We start from the raw sequence: 23,465 nt of genomic DNA on the forward strand, positions 1-23,465 counted from the left end.
TGAAACGAAATCCAGCATATCTATCTTGTTTGCTGTGTCACAATAAAATAATAATACTAATAATAATAATAATACATCACACAGTCCTAGACACTTGGGAAGTGTTCGACTTGTGGTTTTGTGAAACGAAATCCAGCATATCTATCTTGTTTGCTGTGTCACAATAAAATAATAATACTAATAATAATAATAATACATCACACAGTCCTAGACACTTGGGAAGTGTCCGACTTGTGATTTTGTGATACGAAATCCAGCATATCTATCTTGTTTGCTGTGTCATAATAAAATAATATTTTTATTATTATTATTTATTTATTTTTAATTTATTTTTCTATCCTGCCACCATCTCCCCGAAGGGACTCGGGGCAGCTAACATGGCCTAAGAAGAGACATGATTTCAAGGAACTTTCCATGCAGTGTTTTGTTGTGCCAGCTGTCAGCTCTAGTTTGTAGTGCAGTTTTCTTGTACTGGTTTTTTGTCTGCTGTGCTTTGAGGAGTTTCTGATTTTTGATTTCAATCAAAGCAAGTTCTTCACTTTGCTTTCCATATTCTGCCAGGGCATGTTCGGGGCAATGTTCCAATGGATTATTATTATTATATTATTATTATATATAATCTCTGGACTCGAACTGCTGACCTTTCCGTCAGCAGCTCAGTGGTTTAACGTGGAGGAGTAATAATGTAAAAATAATAATATAATAATATAAAATAATATACAGTAACAATAATATAAAACTTTGGAGGAGACTCCGGCCAACGGGTCCGTCCCGGAGGAGACTTCTCTCCAAACTTCCTCTGTCGATGGGGAAAAAAATTGCCTTAATTGCTAATTGTGGTGCAACTTCAAAGGTAACCGGGGTGGGTCCCCGAAGCTGGCTTTTATGGTTTGGAGGTGCACAATCACCGGCTGGAAAGTCAATCCAAAGGAATCCTGACCTCACACATGATGCAAGCCCAGGAGGGTTAAAACATCAACACTCTCCGCATAACAACTTATTTGGCAGGAGCTGCTCGCCTGCAAGTCGCCGCGCATCCTGCCACTCGTTATATTATATTGCGGGACTTCGCCATGGCAAGCAACACGGGCTTCCGGATCCTGCTCATCCACATCTTTCTAGGTAAGGCACATCTATATATATAGATATATAACAGCATACAACATATAAAATTCATACAAATACATCTGATAATATTATTTTATATTATTATTACTGTATATTATTTTATATTATTATATTATTATTATTGCATTATTACTCCCCCAGGTTAAACCACTGAGCTGCTGATGGAAAAGTTGGCAGTTCGAATCCAGAGATTATATATAATAATAATAATAATAATAATAATAATAATAATAATAATAATAATAATAATAAATAAGATATATATATATATATATAAAACAGCGTACAACATATAAAATTCATACAAATACATCCAATAATATTATTTTATATTATTATATTATTATTATGGCATTATTACTCCCCCAGGTTAAACCACTGAGCTGCTGATGGAAAAGTTGGCAGTTCGAATCCAGAGATTATATAATAATAATAATAATAATAATAATAATAATAATAATAATAATAATAATAATAATAATAATAATAATAATAACAGCGTACAAAATATAAAATTCATACAAATACATCCGATAATATTATTTTATATTATTATTACTGTAATAATAATAATTATTATATATAATCTCTGGATTCGAACTGCCAACTTTTCCATCAGCAGCTCAGTGGTTTAACCTGGGGGAGTAATAATGCAATAATAATAATATAATAATATAAAATAATATACAGTAATAATAATATAAAATAATATTATCGGATGTGTTTGTATGAATTTTATATGTTGTACGCTGTATATATATATATATATATATATATATATATATATATATATATATCTTATTTTTTATTATTATTATTATATATAATCTCTGGATTCGAACTGCCAACTTTTCCATCAGCAGCTCAGTGGTTTAACCTGGGGGAGTAATAATGCCATAATAATAATATAATAATATAAAATAATATACAGTAATAATAATATAAAATAATATTATTGGATGTATTTGTATGAATTTTATATGTTGTACGCTGTTTTATATATATATATATCTTATTTATTATTATTATTATTATTATTATTATTATTATTATTATATATAATCTCTGGATTCGAACTGCCAACTTTTCCATCAGCAGCTCAGTGGTTTAACCTGGGGGAGTAATAATGCCATAATAATAATATAATAATATAAAATAATATACAGTAATAATAATATAAAATAATATTATCGGATGTATTTGTATGAATTTTATATGTTGTACGCTGTTTTATATATATATATATATATCTTATTTATTTATTATTATTATTATTATTATTATTATTATTATTATTATTATTATTATTATATATAATCTCTGGATTCGAACTGCCAACTTTTCCATCAGCAGCTCAGTGGTTTAACCTGGGGGAGTAATAATGCAATAATAATAATATAATAATATAAAATAATATACAGTAATAATAATATAAAATAATATTATCGGATGTGTTTGTATGAATTTTATATGTTGTACGCTGTTATATATATATATAAAATTATTTTATGGTTTTCCAGTCTAACAGCTGAGTTACCTGTGTGCCATTACATCAGCGCTTCTCAACCTTCCTAATGTGGTGACCCCTTAATACAGTTTCTCATGTTGTGCTGGCCCCCAACCATAAAATTATTTTATGGTTTTCCAGTCTAACAGCTGAGTTACCTGTGTGCCATTACATCAGTGCTTCTCAACCTTCCCAATGCCACGACCCCTTACTCCACCTTCTCATGTCGTGGTGACCCCCAACCATAACATTAGTTTCGTTGCGACTTCATCACTGACATTTTGCTCCTTTTATGAATCAAGTAAGAAACACTGGGGTGTCTGTGGTGGAGGAAAAACGGGAAATCTAGGATATGCAGGATGTATTTGCATTCACTGGATCAAATTTGGCACAAATATCCGATACGCCCAAATTTGAATAACTGGTGGGGTGGGTCGGGGGGAATAATTTTGTCATTTGGGAGTTGTAGTTCACTTACGATCAAAGAACATTCTGAACTGCACCAAGAATTTAATTTATTTATTTACTTATTTATTTATTTACTACATTTATATCCCGCTCTTCTCACTCAGAGCGGCTTACAAATCAAATGAACATACAATATATTACTAGCATAGCACAATATAAGCATTAAATTACTATAATTTACTATATCATTATATGGTTATATTATTAGTAATATTACATATAATATATAATATATAATTAATATTATTATATTGTATTATTAGTATAATATTGTATTACATTATAATATTATTATCAATATTATATGTATATATAATATATACATATAATATTGATAATAATATAACTATATTGTACTATACCACTATATTGCAATATTATTAGTAATATTACATGTAATATATAATATATATTATATTGTATTATTGTTCTATTGTATTACATTATCATATTATTATCAATATTATATGTATATACAATATATTATAGATTGATAAATTAAACAGTGGCGTTGAACAAACTTGTATTTCATTATCATATTATTATCAATATTATATGTATATACAATATATTATAGATTGATAAATTAAACAATGGAGTTGAACAAACTTGTATTTCATTATCATATTATTATCAATATTATATGTATATACAATATATTATATATTGCTAAATTAAACAATGGAGTTGAACAAAGTTGTATTACATTATCATATTATTATCAATATTATATGTATATACAATATATTATATATTGCTAAATTAAACAATGGAGTTGAACAAAGTTGTATTACATTATCATATTATTATCAATATTATATGTATATACAATATATTATAGATTGATAAATTAAACAGTGGAGTTGAACAAACTTGTATTTCATTATCATATTATTATCAATATTATATGTATATACAATATATTATATATTGATAAATTAAACAGTGGAGTTGAACAAACTTGTATTTCATTATCATATTATTATCAATATTATATGTATATACAATATATTATAGATTGATAAATTAAACAATGGAGTTGAACAAATTTGTATTACATTATAATATTATTATCAATATTATATGTATATACTAGGGTTGTCCAAAAAATCGTTTTGATTCTTATATCGGAATTATTTCGGATTGTTCTTGCTTTTTGAATCGAGTTCCGAGACGTTGTCCCTGGGCGCAACCAGCAATGTAATTTGAACCATCGTTGGGCCATTCTCTAAATGTGTCTTAATGTTTCGTTAAAGTCTACACAAGTAGAAGAGGGACTTTCACAGTGATAAGAACCCAATTGAACAGGAAATAAGACTTTCAAACCAGGAACAGGTTTCTTCAAATATTGAAAAATAGTGTATTATAAAAAGTTATCCAGAGATAATAATAATAATAAGAAGAAGAAGAAGAAGAAGAAGAAGATATTATATAATAATTACTGTATATATATATATAACAGCGTACAACATATAAAATTCATACAATTACATCCGATAATATTATTTTATATTATTATTATTATTATTATTATTACATTATTACTCCCCCAGGTTAAACCACTGAACTGTTGACGGAAAGGTCGGCAGTTCGAATCCAGAGATAATAATAATAATAATAATAAGAAGAAGAAGAAGAAGAAGAAGAAGAAGATATTATATAATAATTACTGTATATATATATATAACAGCGTACAACATATAAAATTCATACAATTACATCCGATAATATTATTTTATATTATTATTACTGTATATTATATTATTATAGTCAGGTCGGCTTATACTTGAGTATATACGGTATATACAGTTTAAGTCTTATTCTGCTACAGAAATAATAGTGTACATTGTGTTGCTTTTCAGTGGGAGCTGGTGGAGTGAGGATCAAGGAAGGGGAGCCGAAGGTCATCTACCTGCCCAAAGGGGAGTCCATCAAGCTGGGGTGTCCTTTTGCGTCCGACCCGGAAGACAACACTCCCGAAAACGACTGGGACATCGAGTGGAAGCAGGTGAAGCCGGGCCCCTACCCCCAGGACAAGCAGGTGAGTCTGGGATGCTTGAGAAACCCGTATCGGAGTTGCAATGCAAGTAGTAATAGTAGTAGTGCTTCTCAACCTTCCTAATGCCGCAAACCCTTGATACGGTTCCTCATGTTGTGCTGACCCCCAACCATAAAATTATTTTATGGTTTCTCAGTCTAACAGCTGAGTTACCTGTGTGCCATTGCATCAGTGCTTCTCAACCTTCCTAATGCCGCGAACCCTTAATTCGGTCTCTCATGTTGTGCTGACCCCCAACCATAAAATTATTTCATGGTTTCTCAGTCTAACAGCTGAGTTACCTGTGTGCCATGACATCAGTGCTTCTCAACCTTCCTAATGCCGTGAACCCTTAATTCAGTTCCTCATGTTGTGCTGACCCTTAACCATAAAATTATTTTACGGTTTTCAGTCTAACAGCTGAGTTACCTGTGTGCCATTACATCAGTGCTTCTCAACCTTCCTAATGCCGTGACCCCTTGATATGGTTCCTCATGTTGTGGTTACCCCCAACCATAAAATTATTTTAGGGTTTTTCAGTCTAACAGCTGAGTTACCTGTGTGCCATGACACCAGTGCTTCTCAACCTTCCTAATGCCCCTCATGTTGGTGACCCCCAACCATAAAATTCTTTTACGGTTTTTTGGTCTAACAGCTGAGTTACCTGTGTGCCATGACATCAGTGCTTCTCAACCTTCCTAATGTCCCTCAAGTTGGTGACCCCCAACCATTAAATTATTTTATGGTTTTTCAGTCTAACAGCTGAGTTACCTGTGTGCCATTACATCAGTGCTTCTCAACCTTCCTAATGCCCCTCATGTTGGTGACCCCCAACCATAAAATTATTTTACGGTTTTTCGGTCTAAGAGCTGAGTTACCTGTGTGCCATGACACCAGTGCTTCTCAACCTTCCTAATGCCCCTCATGTTGGTGACCCCCAACCATAAAATTATTTTACGGTTTTTCGGTCTAAGAGCTGAGTTACCTGTGTGCCATGACACCAGTGCTTCTCAACCTTCCTAATGCCCCTCATGTTGGTGACCCCCAACCATAAAATTATTTTACGGTTTTTCGGTCTAACAGCTGAGTTACCTGTGTGCCATGACACCAGTGCTTCTCAACCTTCCTCATGCCGCGAACCCTTGATACGGTTATTGTTGTTGCTACTTCATCACTGTCATTTTGCTTTATGAACCGTTATGAACTGCAAATCCGATAAATATTCAAATCGTAAATATCCGAAAGGTTTGGTGGGCACTGACATTGAGTTTGGGAGTTGTAGTTCACCTACATCCAGACATGGGAAAAGTGGATTAAACTTCAAAAACTTTGTGATGGCGGGACATTGTTGATGGTTGATCGAACTCGCTTCCTCCTCTCTCCAACTCTGTTTCTCATTCCTTGAATCCCCAAAAGCTCCTCGGTTACCACGATCACCGGATCACCTACCCGGGGCCTCCGGATCTCCAGCAGCGGGTGGGCTTTGCCTCCCCGGACCCCAGCCTCTATGACGCCTCCATGCAGCTGCAGAACGTGCAGATCGCCGACTCGGCCACGTACGAGTGCACGGTCAAGAAGACCACGGAAGCCAGCCACAAAGTCACCATCACCGTGCAAGGTGGGTCTCCTCTCTCCTCCGGTCGAGGCGGGATTCACCTCCTCATGCCTTCGACTCAGTGGTTCTCAACCTTCCTAATGCCGTCACCCCTTATCCGATATCCAATAAATATCTGAATTGCGAATCGTAAATATCCGATAAATATCCGAATTGCAAATTGTAAATATCTGATAAATATCTGAATCGCGAATCGTAAATATCCGATAAATATCCAAATCGCAAATCGTAAACATCCGATAAGTATCTGAACCACGAATCGTAAATATCCAAATTGCAAATCGTAAACATCCGATAAATATCCGAATTGTGAATTGTAAATATCCGATAAATATCTGGATCATGAATCGTAAATATCCGATAAATATCCAAATCATAAATATCCGATAAATATCCAAATTGCGAATCGTAAATATCTGATAAATATCTGAATCACGAATCATAAGTATCCAAATTGCAAATCGTAAACATTCGATAAGTATCCAAATCACGAATTGTAAATATCCAAATTGCAAATTGTAAACATCCGATAAATATCCGAATTGCAAATTGTAAATATCCAATAAATATCCGAATCGTGAATCGTAAACATCCGATAAATATCCAAATTGCGAATTGTAAATATCCGATAAATATCTGAATCACGAATCATAAATATCCGATAAATATCCAAATCGTAAATATCCGATAAATATCCGAATCGCAAATTGTAAATCTCCGGTAAATATCTGAATCACGAATAATAAATATCCGATAGACATCCAAATCGCGAATCGTAAATGTCCAATAAATATCCGAATTGCAAATCGTAAAGATCCGATAAATATCCGAATTGTGAATCGTAAATCTCCGATAAATATCCAAATCACGGATTGTAAATATCTGATAAATATCTGAATTGCAAATCGTAAATATCCAATAAATATCCAAATCACGAATTATAAGTATCCGATAAATATCTGAATCGTGAATTGTATATATTCGATTAATATCCGAATTGCAAATCGTAAATATCTGATAAATATCTGAATCACAAATTGTAAATATCCAAATTGCAAATCGTAAACATCCGATAAATATCCAAATCACGAATTGTAAATATCTGAATCGTAAATCGTAAATATCCAAATTTCAAATTGTAAACATCTGATAAATATCCAGATTGTGAATCATAAATATCCGAATCACGAATCGTAAATATCAGATAAATATCCAAATCACAAATTGTAAATATCCGATAAATATCTGAATCACAAATAATAAATATCCGATAAATATCCGAATTGCAAATAGTAAACATTTGAAAAATATCCGAATCACGAATCATAAATATCTGATTAATATCTGAATCACGAATCATACATATCTGATAAATATCTGAATTGCGAATTGTAAATATCCAATAAATATCCGAATCGTGAATCGTAAACATCCAATAAATATCCAAATTGCGAATTGTAAATATCTGATAAATATCTGAATCACGAATCATAAATATCCGATAAATATCCAAATCGTAAATATCCGATAAATATCCGAATCGCAAATTGTAAATCTCCGATAAATATCCAAATCGCGAATCGTAAATATCTGATAAATATCTGAATTGCAAATCGTAAATATCTGACAAATATTCGAATTGCAAATCGTAAATATCTGATAAATATCCGAATCGCAAATCGTAAACATCCAATAAATATCCGAATTGCAAATCGTAAATATCTGATAAATAACCGAATCGCGAATCGTAAATATCCAATAAATAACCAAATCACGAATTGTAAATATCCGATAAATATCCGAATCACAAATCGTAAATATCCGAATTGCAAATAGTAAATATCCGATAAATATCCGAATCACAAATCATAAATATCCGAATTGCAAATAGTAAATATCCGATAAATATCCGAATCGCAAATTGTAAACATCTGATAAATATCCAAATCACAAATCATAAATATCCGATATGCAGGATGTATTTTCATTCACTGGACCAAATTTGGCACAAATACCCAATACACCCAAATTTGAATACTGGTGGGGTTGGGGAGGGACTGATTTTGTCGTTTGGGAGTTGTAGTTGCTGGGATTTATAGTTCGTCTAAAATCAAAGAGCATTCCGAACTCTGCCGACGATGGAATTGAACCAAACGTGGCCCACAGAACCCCCATGACCAACAGGAGATACTGGAGGGATTCCTAAGACCATTGGAAATAAATAATCAATAAAATTAGCCTCCCCACATAAAGCAGTACCTATATTTCCTACTTGACCTTCTCTGACTTTGACTTGTGGTGCTGACGGCCTCTTTGTTTCCCTCCTAGAAAGGCCGGCGGCTCCGCAGTGCTGGATTATGGGAGATGTTGCCTACGGGCAGGACATCATCCTACGCTGCTCGGCCACGGTGGGCTCCCAGCCCCTCAGCTACCACTGGTCTATACTGGGCGGACAGCCCTTCATAGACAGGATTCCCGGGGGATCTATGGGTGAGTATGCAAATATGTGTATATATGTCTGTGTGTGTGTATATATATACCGTATATACTCGAGTATAAGCCGACCCGAATATAAGCCGAGGCACCTAATTTTATCACAAAAAACTGGGAAAACACTGACTCCAGTATAAGCCGAGATACCAATAAAATTACATTACCGTATATACTCGAGTATAAGCCGACCCGAATATAAGCTGAGGCACCTAATTTTATCACAAAAAACTGGGAAAACACTGACTCCAGTATAAGCCGAGATACCAATAAAATTACATTACCGTATATACTCGAGTATAAGCCGACCCAAATATAAGCCGAGGCACCTAATTTTATCACAAAAAACTGGGAAAACGTTGACTCCAGTATAAGCCGAGGGTGGTAAATTTCAGAAATAAAAATAGATACCAATACAATTACATTAATCGAGGCATCAGTAGGTTAAATGTTTTTGAATACAGTAGAGTCTCACTTATCCAACACTCGCTTATCCAACGTTCTGGATTATCCAACACATTTTTATAGTCAATGTTTTCAATATATCGTGATATTTTGGTGCTAAATTCATATATACAGTAACTAGCTGTGCCCAGCCACGCATTGCTGTGGCAAAGTGGTGGTGGTATTGGTTAAAAATTGTTGTGTAATTTTTATTTTACGTTAGTTTTTTTTATTAATTTTATTGTAAGTTATATTTTTATTTATTATATTTTATTATTTTCTTGTATTGTTAGTTATTTTCTTTTATTATAGTATTTTATTGTATCAATTTTTTAGTGTTTTTTTATTATTTTTTATTGGGTTGCTAGGAGACCAAATTGGAGGTGCTTAGCCTTCTAACTGGCAGCAAGTGGATAAAAGCAATTATTCCTCTCTTTCTAATTAGGACTTTATTTTTCTTTTCTTTTTGTTGTATCAACCTAGAGGCGTGGATGATGGATTGTGTTGTCAAATTTCAAGGTTGGAGGGACTGTAGTTTTGTTGTTTTGTGGGTTGCCGTGATGCCATCACTCTTTTATATATATAGATTACTACATAGCATTACTGGGTATTGAACTACTTTTTCTGCCAAATTTGTTGTCTAACATGATGTTTTGGTGCTTAATTTGTAAAATGATAACCTAATTTGATGTTTAATAGGCTTTTCCTTAATGCCTCCTTATTATCCAACATATCCACTTATCCAACATTCTGCCGGCTCGTTTATGTTGGATAAGTGAGACTCTACTGTATTTACATCAAGCTCAAATTTAAGATAAGACTGTCCAACTCGGATCAAATCATGATTCTCATCTTCTTCAATGTAAATGTGCTTATGTATCCTTTTAAGAATAATAGAATAAAATAATACATGTAATAATAATAAATACAGGAAAATAGTGCAAGTAATAATAAACAGAGAAAAATAATAAATGCAATAATAATAATAAGATCAGAGTGAAATAATAAATGTATTAATACTAATAAAAAATAGAGTAAAATAAATGTAATAGTAGCAACAATAATAGAGTACAATAATAAATGTAATAATAGAGTAAAATAATAAATGTAATAATACCATATATTCTCGAATATAAGCTGATCCAAATATAAGCCAACCAGGACCCTCACCCATGTATAAGCCAAGGTTTTTTTTTTCAGTCCTAATAAAGGGCTGAAAAACTCGGCTTATACTCGAGTATATACGGTGTGTGTGTATATATATCTATGGTTGCTTTTTAATGATGCAAAGCTCTGTGCATATACTCAGACTGGCAAATCTCAACTGAAATCAGGACTTTATTCCTCTTTTGCTGGAAACAGGTTCCATGCCGGGCGACTTCCACATCTACGGCTTGTGTGAAGACCACGTGGGGACCTATCAGTGCAAAGTGGGCAACAACGTGGGCGTTGCCTATTGCTCGGTCGATATCGGCTTCGACAGAGGTAAGACGCTTGCCATTCATTAGCTATGCAGCTCAAAAGACAGTTGCATCTGTCGAGTAGGAAATTTAGGTACCGCTTTATGCGGGGAGGCTAATTTAACTTAATTTACGACACTACAAAAACCATCCATCATCATCATCATCATCATCATCATCATCATCATCATTTAATTACTTATTAATCGCCCTCCATCCACGATGCTCTAGGCGATTTACATCCAGCAGCGTGCATAAGAATGAGGAAGTACTCCATCAAGGACTCGGTGTCACAAGTGAACAGTGAAGCAGCCAGAACCGAGCATACCCTCATGACACTGGAAGCTGGAAAAATGTTAAATTGCTTCTATGTCTGTCTCCATATGTCGTATGTCTAATAATGGCATTGAATGTTTGTCACATATATGTGTATTGTGATCCGGCCCTGAGTCCCCTTCGGGGTGAGAAAAAAGGGTGGGATATAAATACTGTAAATAAATAAATAAATAAAATTAGCCTCCCTACATAAAGCAGTATCTAAATTTCCTACTTGAGGGATGCAACTGTCTTTCGGGTTGCTTAGGTCAACTGCGAGCTAGGCTATTAATGTTAACTTGCCTCTGTGTCTGTCTATATATGTCGTATGTCTAATAATGGCATTGAATGTTTGTCACATACACGTGGATTGTGATCTGGCCCTGAGTCCCCTTATACTCGAGAATATATGGTATTATTACATTTATTATTTTACTCTATTATTACATTTATTATTGTACTCTGTTATTGTTGCTACTATTACATTTATTTTACTCTATTTTTATTATTATTAATACATTTATTATTTCACTCTGATCTTATTATTGTAAATAAATAAATAAAAAGATAAATAAAATTGGCCTCCCCACATAAAGCAGTACCTAAATTTCCTACTGACGGATGCAACGGTCTTTCGAGCTGTTTGGTCAACAACGAGCTAGGCTATTAATAGTCGGGAGCTCAATCCAACCTGGGCTTTGGACTCAAAATTAGCCTCCCCACATAAAGCAGTACCTAAATTTCCTACTTGACGGATGCAACTGTCTTTCGAGCTGCTTAGGTCAAACACGAGCTAGGTTATTAAATAGTCGGGAGCTCAATCCAACCTGGGCTTTGGACTCAAAATTAGCCTCCCCACATAAAGCAGTACCTAAATTTCCTACTTGACGGATGCAACTGTCTTTCGAGCTGCTTAGGTCAACAACAAGCAACATTGGAGCTCAATCCAACCTGGGCTTTGAACTCAAAATTAGCCTCCCCACATAAAGCAGTACCTAAATTTCCTACTCGATGGATGCAACTGTCTTTCGGGCTGCTTAGGTCAAGAACGAGCTAGGCTATTAAATGGTCGGGAGCTCAATTCGACTCGGGCTTTGAACTCAAAATTAGCCTCCCCACATAAAGCAGTACCTAAATTTCCTACTTGACAGATGCAACTGTCTTTCGAGCTGCCTAGGTCAACAACAAGCAACATTGGAGCTCAATCCAACCTGGGCTTTGAACTCAAAATTAGCCTCCCCACATAAAGCAGTACCTAAATTTCCTACTCAACGGATGCAACTGTCTTTCGAGCTGCTTAGGTCAACAACGAGCTAGGCTATTAAATGGTCGGGAGCTCAATCCGACCCGGGCTTCGAACTCGTGACCTCTCGATCAGTAGTGATTTAGTGCAGCTGGCTACTAACATGATATAGCAGCTCATTGAGTTAGATCTTCTTCCCAACGATAGGAAACTAACGGTCCTGACTTTTCTTTGAGCAGGTTTCTACTACGACTGGCTGGTCGGAGGGTCGGTCACCATCTGCCTCCTGGCCGCGGCCCTCATCGCGGGGGGAGTGACGTGGTGCTGCTGCTGTTGCCGCAACCAACGTTGTTGTCCGTGCGGCGGCGGCTGTTGCGGGAAAGAGAGTTGCTGGGACTGCTGTTGCTCTTCCTGTTGCTCCGGCGGTCAGGACATCAAGCAGGAGTGTGTGCAGACCAAGGGCAACGACATCTGGTGAGCATCGTGGTGGTGGCGGCACATAGACCACTTTCATGAGCTCCAGGGGTCACCTAGGGCCGGCTCACACTTCCCAACAAAGGATTCCCCCAGGCAGCAAGCAGCCAGGCTTCGAAGCTTGCAAGGCTAATCAGTGCTAATCAAGCAGACAAGAGTTCTTTCTCCCACCCTCCACAGATATATATATATATAAACCCCACTTGCCTAGTTTCCAACAGACCTCGCAACCGCTGAGGATGCCTGCCATAGGTGTGGGAGAAATGTCAGGAGAGAATGCTGCTTGCGGAACATGGCCAGACAGCCCAGGAAACACACAGCAACCCAAAGTTCAGAAATATATACACCACTTGCCAGGTTTCTAATAGACCTCACAACTTCTGAGGACGCCTGCTATAGGTGTGGGAGAAATTTCAGGAGAGAATGCTGCTTCCAGAACATGGCCAGACAGCCTGGAAAACTCACCGCAACCCAAAGTTCAGAAATATATACACCACTTGCTAAGTTTCCAATAGACCTCGCAACTGCTGAGGATGCCTGCCGTAGGTGTGGGAGAAACGTCAGGAGAGAATGCTGCTTCCGGAACATGGCCAGACAGCCCGGAAAACTCGCAGCAACCCAAAGTTCAGAAATATATACACCGCTTGCCTAGCTTCCAACAGATCTCGCAACTTCTGAGGATACCTGTCGTAGGTGTGGGAGAAACGTCAGGAGAGAATGCTGCTTCCGGAACATGGCCAGACAGCCCAGGAAACTCACAGCAAACCAAAGTTCAGAAATATAATAATAATGAATAATAATAATAATGGATAATAATTATGGATACTTATAGATAGATAATAATGGATAATAATAATAATAATAATAATAATAATAATAATAATAATAATAATGGATACTAATAATTATGGAAACAATAATAATATTGGATAATAATAATAATAATAATAATAATAATAATAATAATAATAATAATAATAATAATAGATAGTAATGGATAATAATATAGCAGGAATTTGATCATCCTTTATGGCAGAAAGGGGCTGGACTGGATGGCCTCTGGAGGTCCCTTCCAACTATGTATCTCTTAAGGGTTGGACTAGATGGCCCTTGGGGTCTCTTCCAACTCTAGGAATCTATCTGTCTATCTTTCTATCCATCTATCTATCTCTATGTTGGGCTGGATGGCCCTCTGTCAGGAAGCCTTCAACAACACTAATAATAATAATAATAATAATAATAATAATAATAATAATAATAATAATAATAATAATAGTGATGTTGACCGGCTATATCTGCCTAGAAGATCAGGGGGCAGAGGACTCTTACAAGTCAAACAAGCAGCCAAAGAAGAAGAACATGCCCTGGCAGAAGATGGAAAGCAAAGGGAAGAACCTGCTTTGATTGAAGTCAAAAATCAGAAACTCCTCAAAGCACAGCAGACAAAAAACCAGTACAAGAAAGCCGCACTACAAACTAGAGCTGACAGCTGGCACAACAAAACATTGCATGGAAAGTTCCTTGACAAAACTGAAGGAAAAGCTGATAAGGAGAAGACCTGGCTCTGGCTCACGAATGGGACCCTGAAGAAGGAGACAGAAGGCCTGATCCTTGCAGCCCAGGAGCAAGACATCAGGACAAAGGCAATTCAGGCCAAGATTGAAAAATCAGCTGATGACCCAAAATGCAGACTGTGCAAGGAAACCGACGAAACCATGGATCACATCCTCAGCTGCTGTAAGAAAATTGCACAGACAGACTACAAACAGAGGCACAACTATGTGGCCCAAATGATTCATTGGAACTTATGCCTCAAGTACCACCTCCCAGCAGCAAAGAACTGGTGGGATCACAAACCTGCAAAAGTATTGGAAAATGAGCACGCAAAGATACTGTTGGACTTCCAAATCCAGACTGACAAAGTTCTGGAATACAACACACCAGACATCACAGTTGTGGAAAAGAAAAAGGTTTGGATCATTGATGTCGCCATCCCAGGTGACAGTCGCATTGACGAAAAACAACAGGAAAAACTCAGCCGCTATCAGGACCTCAAGATTGAACTTCAAAGACTCTGGCAGAAACCAGTGCAGGTGGTCCCGGTGGTGATGGGCACACTGGGTGCCGTGCCAAAAGATCTCAGCCGGCATTTGGAAACAATAGACATTGACAAAATTACGATCTGCCAACTGCAAAAGGCCACCCTGCTGGGATCTGCACGCATCATCCGAAAATACATCACACAGTCCTAGACACTTGGGAAGTGTTCGACTTGTGATTTTGTGATATGAAATCCAGCATGTCTATCTTGTTTGCTGTGACATAAGAAGAAGAAGAAGAAGAAGAAGAAGAAGAAGAAGAAGAAGAAGAAGAAGAAGAAGAAGAAGAAGAAGAAGAAGATGATGATGATGATGATGATTCTTGGGAAGTGTTCGACTTGTCATTTTGTGGTACGAAATCCAGAATGTTTATCTTGTTTGCTGTGTCATAATAATAATAATAATAATAATAATAATAATAATAATAATATCACACAGTCCTAGACACTTGGGAAGTGTTCGACTTGTGATTTTGTGATACGAAATACAGCATATCAATCTTGTTTGCTTTGACATAATAATAATAATAATAATAATAATAATAATAATAATAATAATAATACATCACACAGTCCTAGACACTTGGGAAGTGTTCGACTTGTGATTTTGTGATACGAAATCCAGCATGTTTATCTTGTTTGCTGTGTCATACAATAATAATAATAATAATAATAATAATAATAATAATAATAATAATAATAATAATAATAATAGAAATAGAAGAATATCCAAAGCGGATCAGGAGTACATTTCTAATGGGAAATCCCGCAATAAACAAACAAAGCCGGTCTGTGATGCTTGTCTAATTTGCAGCCTGGAGCTTAGGAAGAGCCAGCTCAATCAGTTGGAAAGAGGAAACTATTAAAAAAAGGTCTCGCTTCCTTTCTGGCTGAGAAAATAATGAGCGCTTGGGATGGTTTCATAATTACACCGGTTTATTCCCAAATGCAGGTCGAGCCGGCCCTCCCAGGCATCCCTTCCTTCCTCCCCAAAAACAACAACAGGAAAAATAGGCCTTTAATTTAACAACTAAAATGGCTAATGGGTCGAATTCAGAGCCGCAAGACGTAGTCACCGTTTAAGGTTTCAGAAATTTGCAAGATAATATTCCGTTCCCATCGGGTCAGAATCAGATTGCTTGCTTCGAAGAGAATAAGGCTTGCATGCTAGGCAGATGTGTTGTTGTTGTTGTTGTTGTTGTCTTTATTATTTTTTATATACTGCTTTTCTCTCTTAAACAGACTCAAAGCAGTGAACAGTGGTACAGTAGAGTCTCACTTATCCAACATAAACGGGCTTATTATTATCCAAGATATTCACTTATCCAAGGTTCTGCCGGCCTGTTTAGCTTGGATAAGTGAGACTCTACTGTAATAACAATAATAATAATAAGCTGACAGATGGTTATTTTTGTCAGTGCTGATTGTTTATAACTGCTGGCCAAGGTCTTTAGGCATTGCACCCAGTGTGCCGATCCCCACTGGGACCACCTTGACCGGCTTGTGCCGGAGTCTTTGCAGGTCGATCTTTAGATCCTCGTATCGTGACAGCTTTTCCAGTTGCTTCTTGTTTTCTGCTTATTGCTGTTGTTGTTGTTATTATTATCATCATCACCATTATTACAGTAGAGTCTCACTTATCCAACATAAACGGGCCAGCAGAACCTTGGATAAGCGAATATGTTGGATAATAAGGAGGTATGAAGGAAAAGCCTATTAAACATCAAATTAGGTTATGATTTTACAAATTAAGCACCAAAACATCATGTTTTACAACAAATTTGACAGAAAAAGTAGTTCAATACGCAGTAACGTTTTGTTGTAATTACTATATTTACGAATTTAGCAACAAAATATCACGATATATTGAAAACATTGACTACAAAAATGCATTGGATAATCCAGAACCTTGAGTAAGTGAGACTCTACTGTATTTGAAACACAAGATGAGTCCACAGCAGACACTCTGCTGTATTGGATCATGCGTCGGACACTTCCTAATAATAATAATAATAGGGTTGTTGTATGTCTTTCGGGCTGTGTGGCCATGTTCCAGAAGCATTCTCTCCTGACGTTTCGCCCACATCTATGGCAGGCATCCTCAGAGGTTGTGAGGTATGGATACCTCACAACCTCTGAGGATGCCTGCCATAGATGTGGGCGAAACGTCAGGAGAGAATGCTTCTGGAACATGGCCACACAGCCCGAAAGACATACAACAACCCTGTGATTCTGGCCATGAAAGCCTTCGACAATAATAATTTTATTATGACACAGCAAACAAGATAGACATGCTGGATTTCGTATCACAAAATCACAAGTCGAACACTTCCCAAGTGTCTAGGACTGTGTGATGTATTTTCGGATGATGCGTGCAGATCCCAGCAGGGTGGCCTTTTGCAGTTGGCAGATCGTAATTTTGTCAATGTCTATTGTTTCCAAATGCCGGCTGAGATCTTTTGGCACGGCACCTAATGTGCCAATCACCACCGGGACCACCTGCACTGGTTTCTGCCAGAGTCTTTGAAGTTCAATCTTGAGGTCCTGATAGCGGCTGAGTTTTTCCTGTTGTTTTTCATCAATGCGACTGTCACCTGGGATGGCGACATCAATGATCCAAACCTTTTTCTTTTCCACAACTGTGATGTCTGGTGTGTTGTGTTCCAGAACTTTGTCAGTCTGGATTCGGAAGTCCCACAGTATCTTTGCGTGCTCATTTTCCAAGACTTTTGCCGGTTTGTGATCCCACCAGTTCTTTCCTGCTGGGAGGTGGTACTTGAGGCATAAGTTCCAATGAATCATTGTAGTCTGTCTGTGCGATTTTCTTACAGCAGCTGAGGATATGATCCATGGTTTTGTCGCTTTCCTTGCACAGTCTGCATTTTGGGTCATCAGCTGATTACTCCATGGAATTATGCACATTGCATATATATATATATATATATATATATATATATATATATATATATATTATTATTATTAAGCTGACAGATGGTTATTTTTGTCAGTGCTGATTGTTTATAACTGCTGGCCAAGGTCTTTAAGCATTGCGCCCAGTGTGCCGATCCCCACTGGCACCACCTTGACTGGCTTGTGCCGGAGTCTTTGCAGTTCGATCTTTGAATCCTCGTATCGCTTCAGTTTTTCCAGTTGCTTCTCGTCAATTCTGCTGTCGCCTGTTTTGTTTCTGTGTGCCAAGTTTGGTCCAGATCTGACCTCAGCTGGGTTCAGGGCTCTCTGGACAAGAGTGAACTATAACTCCCAAAATCAAGGTCCATTCCCACTAACCCCACAGTATGTCCTGTTGTTGATGGGGCTTCTCTGTGACACGTTGGCTCCCAGTTGGTGGGTGTCACCAGTGATGGTACTGCAAGTCCCATTATCCTCTCCATTATCCGTCTCCTTGAGGCGTGGCGGAGGATGCTCTTCCACGGTTTGCCACTAATGAAGAAATCTTTAATGTCTCGTCCGGACAGCAATCAGGAAGAGGGAGACGCCTTGCCTGGTGCCTTGGGCGAGCAAAACGCCTTGGCCCAGCCCTGCGACTGTCAGTCACTCTTATTCATCACGACTGTTAAAACCTGCCTGTTCAGACGCAATCTCTCTCGGAATAGCCGTTTCCGACAGATCGTCGGGTTGGGTGAGATGGCGAGATAGATCGACTTTATGTTGAGCATAAAGCCTGGCTTATAGTTTAATAGCATTCTCATTCTGCATTTCTTGGATTCAATCATATACCGTATATACTCGAGTATAAGCCGACCCGAATATAAGCCAAGGCACCTAATTTTACTACAAAAAAAATGGGAAAACATTGACTCCAGTATAAACCGAGGGTGGTACATTTCAGAAATAAAAACAAATACCAATAAAATCTTATTATTATTATTACATGTATTATTTTACTCTATTATTATTAAAAGGATACATAAGCACATTTACATTGAAGAAAATGAGAATAATGATTTGATCAGAGTTGGACAGTCTTATCTTAAATTTGAGCTTGATGTAAATATTCAAAAACATTTAACCTACTGATGCCTCAATTCATGTAATTTTATTGGGATCTGTTTTTATTTCTGAAATTTCCCACTCTCGGTTTATACCTGAGTCAATGTTTTCCCAGTTTTTTTGTGGTAAAATTAGGTGTTTCGGCTTATATTTGGGTCGGCTTATACTCGAGTATATACAGTAATGTAATTTTATTGGTACCTTGGCTTATACTGGAGTTAATGTTTCCCCAGGTTTTTTGTGGTAAAATAAGATGCCTCGGGTTATATTTGGGTCGGCTTATACTCGAGTATATACGGTAATCTGCCCATATCACAATTTTCTTCTATTTTGTCTTGCCAGAGATCTTTTGTTGGAATTTCTTCCGATTTCCAGTATCTAACAAAGGATATTCTTGCAGTAGTTGTCAAGTACTGTATTCAAATGCAGGCATATTGGATATGCAGATATGAATCCAAGCCATCATTGTTTGGGTTCCTAGTGTGCTCTGGATGTAGGTTGTAAAGAAGTACAAATTTTGGTTTACAGATGTTATGTTTAATTGTGTGCTTATGTTTTAAAAGGGTAAGTATTACAGTTATTGCATCTCAGCACTCAGAGGCTGGTTGCCGTTTAGTTGAAGAACTGCAGAGTTTAAAAAAGAAAGTCAGTCTGTGCTCTGATGAGGCACAGGGAAGATTGATTCCAGGTGGATGGGATCAAGGAGACTCAATTATTCATTTTGAGTCGGTTTTAAATAAGTTTGGTGACTTATTTAATGTAGTCTGTGTCCTGGAAAGGCACAGAGGATCTGTGATAGTATATCACAGGGGTGACTGTGGTTTGAAGTCACTGGATAGTCCGGGTTTCAGACTTTGGGAACCAATCCCAGCTGGACTCACAGAGATCCATTGAAGTAACAGTTTAAAAGTGGCAGAGGAAGAAGTTTTAACTATTTTAAGTAAAAGAAGTGATACTTTAGAGAGTTGATTCATCTCATTCTAGTATTGTAACTGTTAATAAGAATACCTCTAAGTGAGAAACAATATTGTAACCACTAAGCTCTGTGCCTGAATAAACTCGTTAATGTTCTTCCAACATCTAAGCCTCTGTTGCATATATTCTAAACCAAGTTACGCTACCCTTTAAAGTAAAAGGTCTCCTCCCTGAGTCTTTGGTGGCTGCATCTTTCCAAATTGGTGTTAGTCATTCATAGTCCTTTACAAATTGGTGGCAGTCGTTATAAATTCCTTACAATTTGGTGGCAGCGGTGGGATAAAAAGATTCCCCCCTGCCTGAAAGAACCTTAGTCGTAATTAGATCTTTACATAGGTAAGCTACAACTCCTATAAATCCCTCCAAAGACATCCAGTATGTTTTTTTGGTCACGGGGGCTCTGTGTGCCAAGTTAGTTCCAGCCCTGATTCCTCAGTGTTTTCTCTGTGAGCCTAGCTGACCTTCTTCTGCCTTCTTTCTCCCTTCGCCGTTCCTAAAAGTAGGGATCTGTGCCGTATCTTCTCTCACTCCTCCTTCTGCTTCGTCCTGAATCCCCGAGTGCTGCTGCCTCTTTAACCACCTGTCCTCCGTCTCTCTCAGAATCCACAACACACAACATGTTTGGAAAGCTCTGCCTTGACGTGTTTCATGATCTCTGACCTTCTTTCCCTTCCAGCGTGGATGCCGATGCTCCTCCGAGCCGGCCCTGCAGCCAGGCCTTGAGCCAGACGGGCAGCCTCCACTCTATACTGGGATACCAGTTCCGGACCGGCCACCGACCCCCCGGCTGCAAGTATCTCCCTCCCATCGTCCAGGTCAAGATGGCCAATCCTCTCTCTCCTCCCGACAGCGACCTGGAACCCTCCTCTCTGCCCAGTTCGGAGCAAGAGCCGCTCACCTCCAAATGGCGAGATCCGTATTCCCCCGCCGATAACTCCATCCAGTACACCAAGGGCAAGAACCACAGCGGCCAGTCTCAGGCTTACTCCAGCTTACACAATTTCGACAGCCCCGCTTCGGAGCCCGGCTGCGTCCGCTGGAAGGATGGGAGCACCAAGCGTTACAAGAGTGCCATGGTCATGATGCAGGCCTCCACCAAGGAAGGCCTTTTGATATGAAGCCGGTTGGGACATTGAGTGACGAGGGTCATAATATGCCCAACACTTGTCTTCGCTGGGAAACATGTACGACTTCGTACCTTTCTCCTGCAATGGTTTTATTTTTCATCTCATACTGAAGAACGTAGTCATTTCGGTTCTGCAAAGTTCTGTAACTGGGCTAAATTAATACCCTGTTTCCCCGAAAATAAGACCTAGTAGAGGTTTTGCTGAATTGCTAAATAAAAGGCCTCCCCTGAAAGTAAGACCTAGCAAAATTTTTCTTTGGAAGCATGTCCACCAAAAAGTACAATGTCGAAGAGATAAACAAACACTATAAAGGTTCAAAACATAAAAAGAGGTACAGTAGAGTCTCACCTATCCAAGCCTTACTTATCCAAGGTTCTGGATTATCCAATGCATTTTTGTAGTCAATGTTTTCAATACATCGTGATATTTTGGTGTTAAATTTGTAAATACAGTAATTACAACATAACATTACTGCGTGTTGAACTACTTTTTCTGTCAAATTTGTTGTATAACATGATGTTTTGGTGATTAATTTGTAAAATCATAACCTAATTCGATGTTTAATAGGCTTCTCCTTAATCTCCTTAAAAATTTACGATTTTAGCACCAAAATATTACGATGTATTGAAAACATTGACTACAAAAATGCCTTGGATAATCCAGAATGTTGAATAAGCGAGTCTTGAATAAGTGAGACTCTACTGTATATATAACATCATATATATATGAATATTATATATAACATCATATGTATAATTATATATATAAGTGAGACTCTACTGTACCTCTTTTTATGTTTTGAACATTTATAGTGTTTGCTTATCTCTTCGACATTGTTTAGTTTAGACATCTGTGTGTATTTATCATTACCACCAAAAAGAACACCAGAGCATGCAGGATCGGTAAATGTACGTACTATAGATTGTTGTACATGGAAATAATAACAGGAAACTCCTGATAGGATTCACAGTTTGTCTGGTCATGCTGGTTTGTGGTGACAACTACTGTACAGTATATAATAAATGTTCGTTTTTTTGTTCAACAATAAATGTGAATTCTTCTTCATGGAAAAGTAAGACATCCCCTGAAAACAAGACCTAGTACATCTTTGGGAGCAAAAATTAATATAAGACACTGTCTTATTTTCGGGGAAACAGGGTAGTTCTAGTATCGTTGACGACAAAAAGGCGATTAGAAAAAGATGAAATCGTTCTCACCACCGGGAAATGCTTCCTAATATATTTTCCCATAGATGGAAACCTCTGTGTTGTGATATACCAGGTTCAGTATGTGGATGACATATTTCAGTATATCGACGATTGGCTCATAGCATCCTTATGTATATGGACGATATACTCATAGCATTGGCATGGGTCAACTTGGGCCTTCCCTCCAGGTGTTTTGGACTTCAACTCCCACAATTCCTAACAGCCTACCGGCTGTTAGGAATTGTGGGAGTTGAAGTCCAAAACACCTGGAGGGAAGGCCCAAGTTGACCCATGCCTGCGACTATGAGCCAATCGTCTATATACTGAAATATGTCCTATATGATTGCCCTTCATTCATATGTATATATACTTATCAATTGGAAAAAAATCACACTTAAAGATTTTACGAATCACTTCAAAAGTTTGCCCAGAAATTTGGGTGTTTTTTTTCTGATTCTAATAAAGTTATTACAACATGGGTTTTAATATAATTGTATGCATTCATGCTTTATGCGTCTGTGGTTACAAACACCACGTTGCCTGCAATTATACATTTCCTGGGGTTGTCAAAGGCTCAATGGGTTGCTGTGAGTTTTCCAGGCTGTCTGGCCATGTGGGTGGGATCATGCAAATTCCACACCAGTGGAGAGTCAGAAACACTGGGGTGTCTGTGGTGGAGGTATGACAGAAAATGTAGGATAGATCTACCCTTCACCTGGGTAGTGGGCAGGATGGTGTTTGTGGAGGACATTGGCAGAGTTCTTGGACATGTTCACAGCACTCTCTATAACTGGGATGTCTGTGGTGGAGGAAATACATACAATCTAGGACGAAATTGTCCCCGTCTGAAAGACTTCCCTTGGG

At 37.4% G+C, this 23,465-nt stretch overlaps 1 protein-coding gene across 1 annotated transcript; it reads left to right on the forward strand.

Moving 5' to 3' along the window:
* Positions 1-517: 517 nt before the first annotated feature.
* On the forward strand, positions 518-22,807 carry LOC107983754 (V-set and immunoglobulin domain-containing protein 8-like). Its single transcript, XM_062965179.1, has 7 exons — positions 518-1,122; positions 4,966-5,144; positions 6,558-6,759; positions 9,085-9,246; positions 11,053-11,175; positions 12,948-13,182; positions 20,943-22,807. Exons 1-7 carry the CDS (start codon positions 1,074-1,076, stop codon positions 21,382-21,384), a joined length of 1,392 nt encoding a protein of 463 aa, XP_062821249.1. The 5' UTR covers positions 518-1,073; the 3' UTR covers positions 21,385-22,807.
* Positions 22,808-23,465: the final 658 nt, after the last annotated feature.

This window comes from Anolis carolinensis, unplaced genomic scaffold, assembly GCF_035594765.1.
Source record: "Anolis carolinensis isolate JA03-04 unplaced genomic scaffold, rAnoCar3.1.pri scaffold_14, whole genome shotgun sequence".
In the NCBI taxonomy this organism is placed as follows: domain Eukaryota; kingdom Metazoa; phylum Chordata; class Lepidosauria; order Squamata; family Dactyloidae; genus Anolis; species Anolis carolinensis.